The sequence below is a fragment of the Mustela nigripes genome, chromosome 11 (genome assembly GCF_022355385.1).
Source record: "Mustela nigripes isolate SB6536 chromosome 11, MUSNIG.SB6536, whole genome shotgun sequence".
Lineage (NCBI taxonomy): Eukaryota > Metazoa > Chordata > Mammalia > Carnivora > Mustelidae > Mustela > Mustela nigripes.
Window position 1 is genome coordinate 25,198,002 of NC_081567.1, and position 14,465 is coordinate 25,212,466.

The 14,465-nt window shown below is 38.3% G+C and overlaps 1 protein-coding gene across 3 annotated transcripts in view; it reads left to right on the top strand.

Moving 5' to 3' along the window:
* SMG1 (SMG1 nonsense mediated mRNA decay associated PI3K related kinase) overlaps positions 1 to 14,465 on the top strand; it is a 107,570-nt gene that overhangs the window by 61,765 nt on the left and 31,340 nt on the right. For all 3 annotated transcript variants that reach the window (XM_059415238.1, XM_059415236.1, XM_059415237.1), the window contains 14 exons: positions 317 to 426; positions 1,113 to 1,260; positions 1,631 to 1,790; positions 2,848 to 2,968; positions 6,332 to 6,580; positions 6,898 to 7,182; positions 8,367 to 8,511; positions 8,644 to 8,782; positions 9,950 to 10,180; positions 10,284 to 10,461; positions 10,991 to 11,152; positions 11,717 to 11,934; positions 12,238 to 12,392; positions 14,111 to 14,333. In XM_059415238.1, the coding sequence (XP_059271221.1) occupies positions 317 to 426; positions 1,113 to 1,260; positions 1,631 to 1,790; positions 2,848 to 2,968; positions 6,332 to 6,580; positions 6,898 to 7,182; positions 8,367 to 8,511; positions 8,644 to 8,782; positions 9,950 to 10,180; positions 10,284 to 10,461; positions 10,991 to 11,152; positions 11,717 to 11,934; positions 12,238 to 12,392; positions 14,111 to 14,333 (2,524 nt within the window). The remainder of the gene's footprint in view (positions 1 to 316; positions 427 to 1,112; positions 1,261 to 1,630; positions 1,791 to 2,847; positions 2,969 to 6,331; positions 6,581 to 6,897; positions 7,183 to 8,366; positions 8,512 to 8,643; positions 8,783 to 9,949; positions 10,181 to 10,283; positions 10,462 to 10,990; positions 11,153 to 11,716; positions 11,935 to 12,237; positions 12,393 to 14,110; positions 14,334 to 14,465) is intronic.

The window sequence follows — 14,465 nt, forward strand, 5'->3', positions numbered from 1 at the left end:
TCAGAGATCTGATCTGTCAGTTTGTTGGATGGGCCCCTGAGGATAACAGGCTCAAAAAGAGGAAGGAAACATGGAGGGGTGGTTAGGCTAGACTGTGTATGACTACAGCTGTGGCTTTCTGGTTCACTGCTCCAGTTCTAGTGCTAATTAAGTCGGTAGTCCCATCTTCAAAATAGAAATAAAAAATGAAGGCCTATTCTCATCAAGAGAATGCTATGTAACTGTGCTGTGTTTTTCTAGAATTCGTTCTACTTTTTTTGAATGGTCCCACGGGCTGGATAGGTGTAATACAAGCTAACTGGTATTTTAATTACAGGTCACTAAGCAGTTTTGAATCTGGAGAATTTGTTGAATGTACTGAGCAATTAGAATTGTTACCAGGAGAAAATATCAATCTACTTGCTGGAGGATCAAAAGAGAAAATAGGTATTTGAAATAATAATCTTAGAATTAAGTATTTTATAGACAAGTTGCTCAAGATATTTGTTTTAGTATTTCCTGGAAAATCTGGACGTTTTTGTACATTTATTTTGGGGCCAAATTCTATGTAAAGGAACATCTTTAGGTCTGTTTTACTTCTATTTGATTTGGGAAATGAAAACAGTTTAAATAAAATTAAACTAAAAAAAAGGCTATTATAAGACTTGGAGATTTATCTAGCCACATTTGAAAAAGTTTAAGTATTTAGTCTTTAAGCTAAATATTTTTCTTGACCTCTTAATGTGGTTCATTAACTTCCTTACCACAACTGGGAATATTCTGTAAAATATTATCCTAAAGTTAGTATTGTGAGTAGTTTGTGTGTTAGCTTTGAGTTGCTAGATTCAGTAAGGTTTGCAAAGTAGGGCTAGATCTGTCCCTTTAAATGTAGTGGTTGATTTACTGATTTTTGAACTATGGAACTCAGTTGTTTTGAGGCAGGTCTGAGATATAATTTGAATGTAGACTATAATTTTTATATAGCTATTAGAAATGCTTAATCGTAATGTTCAGCTGCCTGAATTTAAATATGAAAGAATGTATTCATTGGTGATAACTTTTTAATACTGTCAAAATATTTTATCACATATTAAAAGCATATTAACTTAATGGATTTTATTTAACTTCTGTAGATATGAAAAAACTGCTTCCTAACATGTTAAGTCCAGATCCAAGGGAACTTCAGAAATCTATTGAAGTTCAGTTGTTGAGAAGTTCTGTTTGTTTGGCAACTGCTTTAAACCATATAGAACAAGATCAGAAGTGGCAGTCCATAACTGAGTAAGTTCGATCCAAAGGGGGTTAATGTGCACTATGTCTTGCTATATGGTAAACGTATATACTTTGGGGGCGGAGTCAGTTACATGATCACTTCAGTGTTAGTCATGATAGCTTCATTTTAGTTGTAGAAGTCATACGATACATGAATGCCACTTGGCAACATACGTAGAGGTTGAAACTAAATAAACTGTAGAAATCCCCAGAAGCCTGTCTTGACTTATGTCATTTTACTAGAGGGAAGGCATTTCCTCTTCCTTCCTCCTCTTTGGATGCCACTGTAGTACCATCTTACCAAACGGTCTTATCCTTTCAGTGATTATGCAGATTGGAAAATCTCATTTATTGATTGACAGTGAATATTTTGTTTCAGGAATGTGGTAAAGTACTTGAAGCAGACGTCCCGCATAGCTATTGGACCACTGAGACTTTCTACTTTAACAGTTTCACAGTCTCTTCCAGTTCTAAGTACCTTACAGCTGTATTGCTCTTCTGCTTTGGAGAACACAGTTTCGAACAGACTTTCCACAGAGGTGTGTATATGTGTATCCTTATCAGGGTATTCTGAACATTAACAGGCATTCGTGTAGAATTTTTTTTTATTTTTTTAAGATTTATTTATTTGAGAGAAAGAGAGAGCTTGGAAAAGGGGCAGAGGGAAGAGATGATCTCAAGCAGACTCCCTGTTCAGCATGGAACCTGGCGTAGGGCTCAGTCCTGTGACCTATGAGATAAAACCAAGAATCACACCCAAGTGATTGAGCCATCCAGGCGCCCCAAGATTTTTTTTTATTTTTAAAGTAGCATTTATAGCATTTGTTGGACAAGCTAATAAATCAAGAAATCTAAAAGGTCATTTTCAGGCACATTTTCATTTCAGGACAGTGTGACGCAAATGGAGGAACCTAAGATACATCATTTCAAGGATGGCTAATTGGTTATTTTTTCTTTTCTTTCTTTCTTTCTTTTTTCTTTTTTCTTTTTGTTTTGAAAGAAGGGTTGGTGTATGTAAATACACTTTCCATTGAAAGATGTTATAAATTTTAGATTTGATTAAAACAAAGACTCTCAGGGGGACCTGGCAGGCTCAGTTGGTAGAGCATGCAGCTCGTGATCTCAGAGTTGTGAGTTCAAGCCCTGTGTTGGGCTAAGAACTTACTTTAAAAAAAAGAACTAAATAATAATGAAGACACTTCATCCTCTTCCCAGATAAGGTAAAGTTTAACCAAAATGGGCCCTTCCCAAGGGAATTGTAGTCTTTGAGAATCTGCTTACAAAGCAATAGTTTAATGTTTCTCTGTAATTCAACTTCTGCTTTATATTAAATATGCTATGTTTAATTTTTTAAAAAGTGCTTTATTGATAAGTATACTGATAAATTGGACTTTTTTTCCCCCCAAAGCAAAGATTTTGCCCTTAGAGTGTCTTAGAGTGTCTTTCCTCTTGTGATTAGGAGATATTGAAGATATCAATAGATGAGTTTAATAGATGAGCCTGGAGCAGCTGGCTTATGAGGGACCCAGCTTACCTCAACCTACAAACACATAAAGAGGCTGTTTACATTAAGTAGTTTTGGTTTTTCTCTGGCAGGATTGTCTTATTCCACTCTTCAGTGAAGCTCTGCGTTCATGTAAACAGCATGATGTGAGACCGTGGATGCAGGCATTAAGATACACCATGTACCAGAGTCAGTTGTTGGAGAAGATAAAAGGTAATTAGGTTGGTTTTTTTTTTACTAGCTTTGATTGAGATGTAGTTTACACATTTTAAACGTACAGTTCCAGTTTTGACACATCTTCATCAGTATAACCCTCAATACGACCAAGGTAGAAAACATTTGTCTTACCCCAAAAGGTTTCCTAATGCCTCAGTCACCTCTGCCATCTCTCCTGTTCCTGGACAACCACTGATTTGTTCTCTGTCACTTTAGATTAGATGTGTCTTTACTAACGTTTTATATAAATGGAATCATGGAACTCTCTTGTGTCTGGCTTCTCTGGTTCAGCATTTTATTTTTAAGGTTCCCCTATGTTTTGTATAGCAGTACTATGATCCTTCCTGTCGTCGTTGAGTACTGTGCATTTTGTGGATATACCATAATTTATCTCTGGGTCTTTTGGTGGATATTGGAGTTGTTAATTTTAAAATTTGGACTACTGTATAAAGCTGCTATGAAGTTCATGTACAGGTCTCTGGGTGGACTATATTTGTGTTTCTCTTGAGTAAATGCCTCTGAGTAGAATTGTTGGGTTATATAGTTTAATGTTAAAAATAGTTTGGCATTGGGGCGCCTGGGTGGCTCAGTGGGTTAAGCGTCTGCCTTCGGCTCAGGTCATGATCTCAGGGTCCTGGGATCGAGCCCCGTATTGGGCTCTCTGCTCAGCAGGGAGCCTGCTTCTCCCTCTCTCTCTGCCTCTCTGCCTACTTGTGATCTCTGTCTGTCAAATAAATAAATAAAATATTTAAAAAAATAGTTTGGCATTTTCTTAGAAAGTGTTTGGACATTTCTTCTGGCATCTACATCCTTGTAGTGCTGGTCTTTAATTTTAGTCACTGGCACCAGTGTAATAGTAGTACCTCATTGTGTTTTTATTTGCATTTCCCTGGTGATTAATGAGATTAAGCATTTTTTGCATGGTGACGATTGTATGTCTTACTTTGTTAAGTGTTTCCATCTTGCCCATTTTTAATCAAGTCATAGACTTGTTTGTTTGTTTGTTCTGGATACAGATTCTTTGTCAGATACAATGTATTGTGGATGTTAAGTTTTTAAACACTCCAAATGAATACTTAGAGAAGTAGTACTTGTATAAATATTAGTAGGTCTCTCTCTTTTGTAAGTAGGATTGATTGATTGATTTTGTAGGTCTCATTTTTAAGAAAGAAATGTCTGTCATGTTTTTTTTTTTTTAAAGATTTTATTTATTTATTTGTCAGAGAGAGAGCAAGAGCGAGCACAGGCAGACAGAGTGGAAGGCAGAGTCAGAGAGGGAGAAGCAGACTCCCTGCGGAGCAAGGAGCCCGATGTGGGACTCGATCCCAGGACGCTGGGATCATGACCTGAGCCGAAGGCAGCTGCTTAACCAACTGAGCCACTCAGGCGTCCCGAAATGTCTGTCATGTTAAAGAGATGCTAGCAATTTACTTTATTGCTTAAAAATGGAAAAATTGACAGAATTCTATAGAATGTTAGTTGAAAAATAGCTAAGCTTAATATATTTGTGTATTAAATTTCAAGTAAGGTTTTGTTGGCGTATGGATTTGGGATTGCCCAGTGATTACTGGGAACTGTGACTCACCTGGACCCTCCTTGCCATATACCCTTGGTTGGATTGTTAGCCCAGCATTTGCAAATGGAAGGACCTTAGGGCAAGTCATTAAATTTCAGAGGCACTTTCCTCTTCAGTTGAGGATATTGCCTTGCTCAGGAGATTCTTTTAAGGATTATAGGAAATGCGGCAAGGCATATAAAAGCCCCAGCACAGAGGATGGTGTATAACAGGACTACAGATATCTTTTTTCCTCATCCTTCCCTTATTGAACAAGTTTTAAAATTGGGAATACCAAGTCAGTAACCCAGTGGTTTTATTTGGAGACACAATTCCACTCCTCACTTTTTTCCCCCTTCTTCAGCAAGTGCTTATGAAGTATGTGCTCGAAGTTGTGATGTAACAGTGAACAAGACAAGCCTGTTTTCTGCATTCCAGGGACCACAGTGATTCTAGCGTCTAGCAGGGAAAACTGAACTCAAACAAGGGACAGCATTATGGTGTGCTGAGTGGAAGTGCATGTACATGGTGAACGTACAATGAGGATATTAATTTAGTCCTAGGGATCAGTCAGAACAGGATTTGAGGAGGAAGTAACATTTAAGCTGGTTCCTGAGGGAGGTAAGGATGAGATGGAAGGCAGTAGACTGGTTGGAAAATAATATGTAAAGGCCAGCAGGCAATAATGAAGGATTCCTAAGTGACAGTTTGCCTAAGGGAGAGTGGGAAGAGAGGAAGTAGAAGGAGATTGAGACTGGAATGAAATGGAAGGCATCAGTGCCTTTCAAGGCAAATCCGGGAGTTGGGGTTTTGTCAGAGGTGCAGTGGGAAGCCATCAAAGGGAAGTTAAGTGTTAAAGATTTAGCTTTGTGTAAGATGATTTTAGTTGAAAGTTGGAGAATGAACTAGAAGAGGATAACACTTAGGGGTCAGAGGGACCGGCTAGGCTTAAATTCCTGCTAAAGTACCCAAGGTAGTGGCAGTAAGGATAGAAAAAAATAGATATGATATGATATGAGGGCTGCGGGTAGAGTCTTAAGATAACTGGCAGGCACCTGCTTAGGTAGCCAGGTGGATCATGTGCCTTTCCTTGAGAAAGGAATAACAGAAGGAAGTATAAGGTTTGGAGGGTGGTAGAAAATGGATTCCACTTGACACAGGTAAAAAGTGTCCTTGAAATACCTGAGTGTAAGTGACCGGTAGGCAGATGGGGCTCAGATGTCAGGTCTGGCTAGAGATAAAGATTCAGGAGTCATCAGCATTCATATGGTAATTGAAGCTACAGGAACAGATGATACTGTCTAGGGAGAACATGCCAAGTGGGAAGAGTAGAGAGTCTAGGACTGACCCTGAGGACTAGGAGTTTTAGCGGATGGGTAGTGGATGAGAAGGGGACGAAGGATTCTTCAGAAATTCTCCCAAGAGAATGGTATGAGAGGGGGGCAGAGGGTACTTCCACAACAAGAGCGAGATGGTCTAGCTTTTTCACCACACTTTGGCTTATTCTCTTTAGTTAGAAGATCTAGGAACTGAAAAACAAATTTCTTACAGTGAATGATTTTTACTTTGTCCGCTTCATCATTTGCTTACATTTATTTCAACAAACGTACTGTTTATTATATGCCAAGCTGTGTGCTAGCTGCTAGGGATTTAAAGATAATGAAAAATGGGTTATCTTTATTTAGGCCTTCCCTAATTACTTAGGGAAGGGAAAATGGCTGGGGAAGAACTTTTGGTCATGTTTCCATGCAGTCTGGGTTAGAGCAGTCAAGGACTAATGCAACTTTTTTTTTCCCCCCCTCCAGAACAAACCGTTCCAATTAGAAGCCATCTCATGGAATTAGGTCTAACAGCAGCAAAATTTGCTAGAAAACGAGGCAATGTGTCACTTGCAACAAGACTGCTGGCACAGTGTAGTGAGGTTCAGCCCGGAAAGACTACTACTGCACAGGATTTAGTCCAGCATTTTAAAAAACTATCAACTCAAGGTCAAGTGGATGAAAAATGGGGGCCTGAACTTGATATCGAAAAAACCAAATTGCTATATACAGCAGGTTAGTAAAATGAACTGTGCTTAATGTATGACTAAAATGAAGATCCTATGTATGAAATATGTATGATGTAAGGCAATAAAAGATTATATTTTTCAGCTGTGGCAGAATATTTGGATCTTGAATAGTAAATTACTTGTAATTAATTTATAACCTTTGTAATTTGGTGCTTTAGAAAAAGGTGATTTTGTTATAGTATATCAAAGTAATGCTCCTAGAGATCATTGATTACCACTGAATTTACAATGTTACTTTACCCTGAAATACTGTTAATAATTTGCAGATAAGGCTTCTAAGGGCTGGTTTTTGGTTTTCTGTAGGTCAGTCAACACATGCAATGGAAATGTTGAGTTCTTGCGCCATATCTTTCTGCAAATCTGCCAAAGCTGAATATGCAGTTGCCAAGTCAATCCTCACACTGGCTAAATGGATCCAGGCAGAATGGAAAGAAATTTCAGGGCAGCTGAAACAGGTTTACAGAGCTCAGCAACAGCAGAACTTCACAGGCCTTTCTACTCTGTCTAAAAACATACTTGCCTTAATAGAACTGCCATCTGTTAATACCATGGAAGAAGAGTATCCTCGGATTGAGAGCGAATCTACAGGTAGGAGTTCTTTATTTTATTAGCTTTAACATACCAGCTTTAGAAGTTACTTCTCCATTATTTTAAAGTTTATAATATTATGCTGGCCGTAATTTCCCACAAAAATTGTTTGCATGGAAATTTAATGTATTATACTGTCTGGAAGTAACTAAAACACATTTGTTTAGTGTCTAATGCCACTGTGGAAGTCACCTAACTACTCCACAGGCTTTTCCCAAGCCACAGTGCTTTTATGGACTTAGATGTTTTTGCCGGCAAAAAAGTCTGACTGCAGATACTTGAGTTCCTCCTCACACTTGAAAGAGCCGGAAAGGTACCACAGTAGTTGCCTGGGGTCTCCTTGGCTGGTAGAGCACAGAAACTCAAGCAAAGATGAAAGTTTCACATTCCGACGCTGGTGGCAGTAATAGAAAAGTACTTGACAAATAGGGTAATTCATTCAGTGTGAGTGTCTGTTCTGTTCAGGTTTTACAGAGTGGGACATAGGTAACCTCTTTGCTGATGAGAATGTACTTTGATTTTGGTTTTTATGAAGCCTAGGATTCTAATTACTTAGGTTGGTCTTATAATATTTTATAAAATTATAATTATAATTATTTTATAATTATAATCTATGTAATTCAAAGTCTTGATATTCATAAGGGGTGTGTCCTGTGATTATTATAAATCTTATATTGGCAAATGGCATTATAGCAGGTGGTTTCTTCACTCCTAAACTGTGAATAAAGATATTTACTTCATGAATTTCTGACTGAGTGAGATTGTATAGTGATCACCTATGTATTATTTTTGCCAGAATGTTCAGGCTTAACCTAATCACAAGGAACGAGCCAGTCATAACTAGAATTTAAGACGTTGTACAACACATGTGATGCCTGAACTGTTTTATATAAGGTTCAGTGTCATGAAAGATATTTATGTGGTTTACATGGTGATAATTTAAGCTGCCTTGCGAAGCTGAGTGATGATTTCAATATATTAGCCTTTGAGGAAAGCATAATAAAGATGTGTTCTTGGATCAAATTTTGTACTGTAATATTCTGGGACTTAGAGATAGCTTACAGACAATAAAATTCTAAAATGTTCGTAGGAATGCCGTTTGAAATTTATGAATGTAACATTGCTGAGTCCTTTCGTTTTTCTTTCTTTCTTTCTTTCTTTCTTTTTTCCCCCCATTATGGCAGTGCATATTGGAGTTGGAGAACCTGACTTCATTTTGGGACAGTTGTATCACCTCTCTTCAGTACAGGCACCTGAAGTAGCCAAATCCTGGGCAGCACTGGCTAGTTGGGCATATAGGTGGGGCAGAAAGGTGGTTGATAATGCTAGGTATGTATGTTGAAATGTGTAATTTATTTAATACATTGCAAGATAGAGATTTGAAATGTCTGCTGACATGTTTTGGTAGCTTCACATGACAAGTGTTGGTAGCTGGAACCAGTGACTTGTTTATTTTTATAGTCAGGGAGAAGGTGTTCGTCTGCTGCCTAGAGAAAAATCTGAAGTTCAGAATCTGCTTCCAGACACTATAACTGAAGAAGAAAAAGAGAGAATATTTGGTATTCTTGGACAGGCTGTGTGTCGTCCAGCGGGGATTCAGGCAAGGAAAACATCATATAGTGTTTGGGAGAATTGGTGTCAAGATCACTTTTTTAATTCATTGATTTTGGGGACACCTGGGTGGCTTAGTCAGTTGGGCATCTGCCTTATGCTCAGGTCATGATCCTTGGTTCCTGGAATCGAGTCGCACATCAGGCTCCTTGTTCAGCAGGGAGCCCACTTCTCCCTGTGCCTGCCACTCCCCCTGCTTGTTCTCTCTCTCTCTGACAAATAAATCAACTCTTTCAAAAAAAATTACTGATTTTGAAGAGGCTGATCACATATACTTGATTACATGTTGAATGGAGGTTAGGCAGGTACTGTTACAAATCAAAACTTTGAGTTTTAAGATGAAAGTGAGTTATGATACTTTTCTAAGGAGAATGTATACCTTGAGAAATCTTTTCCTTAAGGTCCTGTTAAAATAGGTGAAATTTATTTTATGTGAATTAAATTTCTCTTTTAATTATTGTTTTGATCAGAAATTAGGTTCTTAACACTAGCTTGGGACCTTTTAAAGCACATTTGTGCCTGAATACCACCCCAAGTACTCTGAGTGTGGACGTGGGTGTATGTATTTAAGCTTACTAGCTGATTCTAATTGATAGCCAGAGTTGAAAACTGGTAGACTAAATGAGCTGTAGGATTTATTCTCTCTCAGGTCTAAGTTCTGTTAATTCTAGAATGTTAGAGCTATTGAGATTTTAAGTAGACTTTAAAAGCTTGGATTTTATTTCGTAGGCTAAACTGTACTGACTCCTCTTGCTCTAGACCAGCATGTATCAGTGTCCTCCAGAGCTGGCGTTGTGTATGTGCCCCTTACTGTAAAGAGAGTAAAGGCTGTTGGGAGTGAATTTGGTATACATTCAAGTCTCAAGCTTTTGAACAGATTACATTTAATGTTCTGCAGGCAGAATACTGTATTGTAACTTAGAAGCGTTTAAAGTACCAAAAAGCAAAGTCTGAAATCCTTCATTAGCTACTTTAGTAAATATATCTTACAGAGGAGCATAATGACATTAATTTAGGGTGTGTGAAACTAAATGAAATAATTTAATTTTTCATAAGCAAGAAAAATGCTTTCATAGGATAGGAAAGTCACGTACACCCTCCCCCCCTTTCTGTTTGCTTTTAAAAAGGTAGCATTTTATGCCCAAATTTTCTTCAGGATGAAGATATAACGCTTCAGATAACAGAAAGTGAAGATAATGAGGAAGATGACATGGTTGATGTTATCTGGCGTCAGTTAATTTCAAGCTGCCCGTGGCTTTCAGAACTTGATGAAAGTGCAACAGAAGGAGTTATCAAAGTATGGAGAAAGGTTGTAGATAGAATCTTCAGCCTATACAAGCTGTCTTGCAGCGCCTATTTTACTTTCCTTAAACTTAATGCTGGTCAGGTAGGTAGCATGACATTGGGGTCTAAGAGGATGTATTTGACATTTCCTTCCTAGCAGACGAAAACAGTATTCTTATTTCTGCCTTTCACTTTCCCCCCCTTAGATTCCTTTAGATGAAGATGACCCCAGGCTACATTTGAATCACAGAGCAGAGCAGAGCACTGATGATGTGATTGTGATGGCCACACTGCGCTTGCTCAGGTTGCTCGTGAAGCATGCCGGCGAGCTCAGGCAGTATCTGGAACATGGCTTGGAAACAACACCTACTGCTCCGTGGAGAGGTAATGGTCTGAATAAAAGGTTTCAGGAACAATTATTTCTGGGTAGGATACATAAGACAATTTTTTAAAAATTGCAGTTTCTTTATGTATATTATTTTAATGTGTTACAGAGCACCTACATTAGTTGATAGGACACCAGGAACTGCACATTACATTCTCTCCTCTCCTACCTTTCAGAGAACTAGAAGGTTGACAGGAGTGTTAATGGATACAAAATGAATTTTGGAGACAGTGGTGAAAATAAGTTTCAAAAATTGTAGTATGCCCTTTGTTAAAAATTATCTCTGTCTTTATAGGCATTCATAGAAAATACAGTTTGCCAGAACATTGTTGAATTGCTCTGCATTTTGATTATAGCTCTGTACCCTAACCAGACTTGCAAATCAAGAACTATTGTTAGGGTTCTTTGTTATCACAGGGAGAAATTTGAGGCTCTTAGAACTGATTCTGACACACATCAGGTTTTATGCTTTTGCATCTACTGTGTTGACAGTTTTTAATAACTTTATCCTTCTTTCTTATCCTGAAGGAATTATCCCACAGCTCTTCTCACGCTTAAACCATCCCGAAGTCTATGTGCGCCAGAGTATTTGTAACCTTCTCTGCCGAGTGGCTCAAGATTCCCCACATCTCATATTGTACCCTGCAATAGTGGGTACCATATCACTTAGTACTGAGTCACAGGCTTCAGGTATGGAATATTAAAATACTGCTACGTTAAGTATAAACTATTCTGCAGATAATGTCTGTTAGGTAAAAATTTTTTTCAGCTTTCTGTTACAGAGTTGATGGAGTTTTTGGTTTTTTCAGTAATAATAATTGTCATTTATTGAGGTAGTTACTGCTGTGTCCAGGACTAGGGCATGTGCTTTACACATGCTCTTCATGTTCACAGTAACCCATTTGGGCTTAGAGAAACTGTGCCAGTGTGCTCAGGTTCACCGAGGAGCTGAGTAAATGGTAGATAAGGATGAAACCAAGCGTTAGGTTCGGACTGCGAGAAGACGCTTTCTTAATTTGTTGAGAATTGTTATTTATTTATTTTTCATTATCGTCCATTTGCTTATAATAGAAATATAAAAGCTTACCTGTGGCAAGGGAAATGTCCATGAGATTTGGTTAATTCAGTGCATGAAAAGCAAATTAGTTAAGTGAGTGCTCTGGAGTTGAATAGATAACCAATGTTTTCCTTAACTCAACATACGCACACAGGGGAAACATCCAAAGCCTACCTAATTCTTCCATTTTCTTATAGGAAATAAGTTTTCCTCTGCAATTCCAACTTTGCTTGGCAATATTCAAGGAGAAGAGTTGCTGGTTTCTGAATGTGAGGGAGGGAGCCCTCCTGCTTCTCAGGATAGCAATAAGGATGAACCTAAAAGTGGATTAAATGAAGACCAAGCCATGATGCAGGATTGCTACAGCAAAATTGTGGATAAGCTGTCCTCTGCAAACCCCACTATGGTGTTACAGGTATAAAGCACAATTTATAAGCTTTTAAGCAATTTTTATTACATTTCTCCCTCCCCTAAAAAACAACCTAAACAAAACATGGAAATGATACCTGAAGAACAAAAAAGGCTTTTAGAATAATTGAAATTGGCTTTACAATGCAGGATTGGTTTTATAAATGTGTATTTATAGAATCACTAGTCAAGGTTCTCTGATCGTATAATGAACAAAAGTTGCACACATGGAACATGTAATTTCTAGTGTTGGCAAGACTGCTGGATATGAACTTGTAGATGAGCATATCTGGATGTGCTGTTTGTGCAGGTTCAGATGCTTGTGGCAGAGCTGCGCAGGGTCACTGTCCTCTGGGATGAGCTCTGGCTGGGAGTTCTGTTACAGCAACACATGTATGTCCTGAGACGGATCCAGCAGCTGGAAGATGAGGTGAAGAGAGTCCAGAACAACAATACCTTACGCAAGTATGTCTTCGTACACTTCTATTCTGAAGATGAAGCTGCCCCCAAACCCCTTTATAATGTAAAATATACAAAACACAAAATTTCTTATTTTAACCAATTTTAAGTTCAGTCGCAATTTGACTACTCTGAGTACCCCATGTAAGTGGAGTCAAAGGTTATTTGTCCCTTTGTGTCTGGCCTGTTTCACTTAGCATGTTTTGAAGGTTCGTGCATGTTGTAACACATATGACAATTTCCTCCCTTTTAGCACTGAGTGATACTCCATTGTATGCATATTCCACCTTCTGTTTAGCAGTTGTCTGTCGATGGACATTGGGTTCCTCTTACCTTTTGGCTATTGAGAACGGTGTTTCTGTGAACATGAGTGTACAAGTGTCTGTTTGACCCCCTGTTTTCAATTATTTTGTATATGATCCAGTGGATTTGCCTGGATCATATTGTTACTCTGTTGTTAACTTGGAGGAACAACCAAACAGTTTCCTGCACCAGTTTACGTTCCCACCAAAAATGCATGAGTGTTCCAGTTTCTCCATATCCTTGCCAATATTTACTTATTTATTTTTTAATATAGTAGCCATCCTAATGGATGCAAAGTGGTATCTCATTGTGGTTTTGACTTGCATTTCTCTAATGACATGTTGAGCTGCTTCTTTTGTGCCTTTTGATCATGGGAATATTTTCTTATATGAAATGTCTATTCAAGTCTTTTCCCCATATTTGAATTGGGTTGTTTGGAGGTTTCGTTGTTGTTGATTTAGGAGTTTGCTCTGTATTCTGGATATTAACCCCTTTTTCAGATAAATGATTTGCAAATATTTTTTCCCATTTTGTGCATTCTTTTAACTCTCTTAATAATGTCTTTTTTTTTTTTTTTTAAGATTTTATTTACTTATTTGACAGAGAGAGAGATATCACAAGTAGGCAGAGAGGCAGGCAGAGAGAGAGGATGAAGCAGGCTCCCTGCTGAGCAGAGAGCCCAACATCGAGCTTGATCCTAGGACCCTAGGATCATGACCTTAGCTAAAGGCAGAGGCTTAACCCACTGATCCACCCAGGCCCCTAATAGTGTTTTCTGTTGCATGGAAGTTGAGTTTGATATATTAACCCCATTTTTCTGTACTTTTTCTTTTATTGCCCATGCTTTGTGCCATATCCAAGAAGTCCTTGCCAAATCCAGTGTCCAGAAGCATTTCCCATACTTTTTTTCCGAGAGTCTTAGGTCTTAAGGTCTTTGATCCATTTGGGGTTACTGTTTTTTTACATAATAGTGTAAAGAAGGTAAGGGTCTGACTTCATTCTTTTGTGAGTGGATATCCAGTTTTCCCAGTGCCACGTGTTTAAAAGCTGCCTTTTTGTGGGCTGGACATTTTACAATGCTGTGTTTATTTTATTATTATTTTTTTAAAGATTTTATTTATTTATTTGACAGAGAGATCACAATTAGGCAGAGAGGCAGGCAGAGAGAGAGGAGGAAGCAGGCTCCCCACTGAGCAGAGAGCCTGACGTGGGGCTCCATCCCAGGACCCTGAGACCATGACCTGAGCCAAAGGCAGAGGCTCAACCCACTGAGCCACTCAAGCGCCCCTATAATGCTGTGTTTATAAGTTATTGTGCTAATATTTTATTTATTTTAGCTTATTCTTTTATACTGTTTATTTAACAGTAGATGCATTTAAACTGTTCCATGTTTGTAAAACTCTTTATGTCTTCCTGGTCAGGGAAGAGAAAATTGCAATCATGCGGGAAAAGCACACAGCTTTGATGAAGCCCATTGTGTTTGCTTTGGAGCATGTAAGGAGCATCACTGCAGCCCCTGCAGAAACTCCTCATGAAAAGTGGTTTCAGGATAACTATGGGGAAGCAATTGAAAATGCTCTTGAAAAGCTGAAGACACCGTCAAATCCTGCAAAGCCTGGAAGCAGCTGGATTCCATTTAAAGAGGTACAGAAAAATCTCAAGAATGCCACTAAAATGGGAAATTCCGTTTGAAATACAAAATTCAAATATGGGGACTCTCCTTACTTGCAATGTGAGAGATTTTGTAGGTCCATGGAAGGCAGCTTATGACCAATT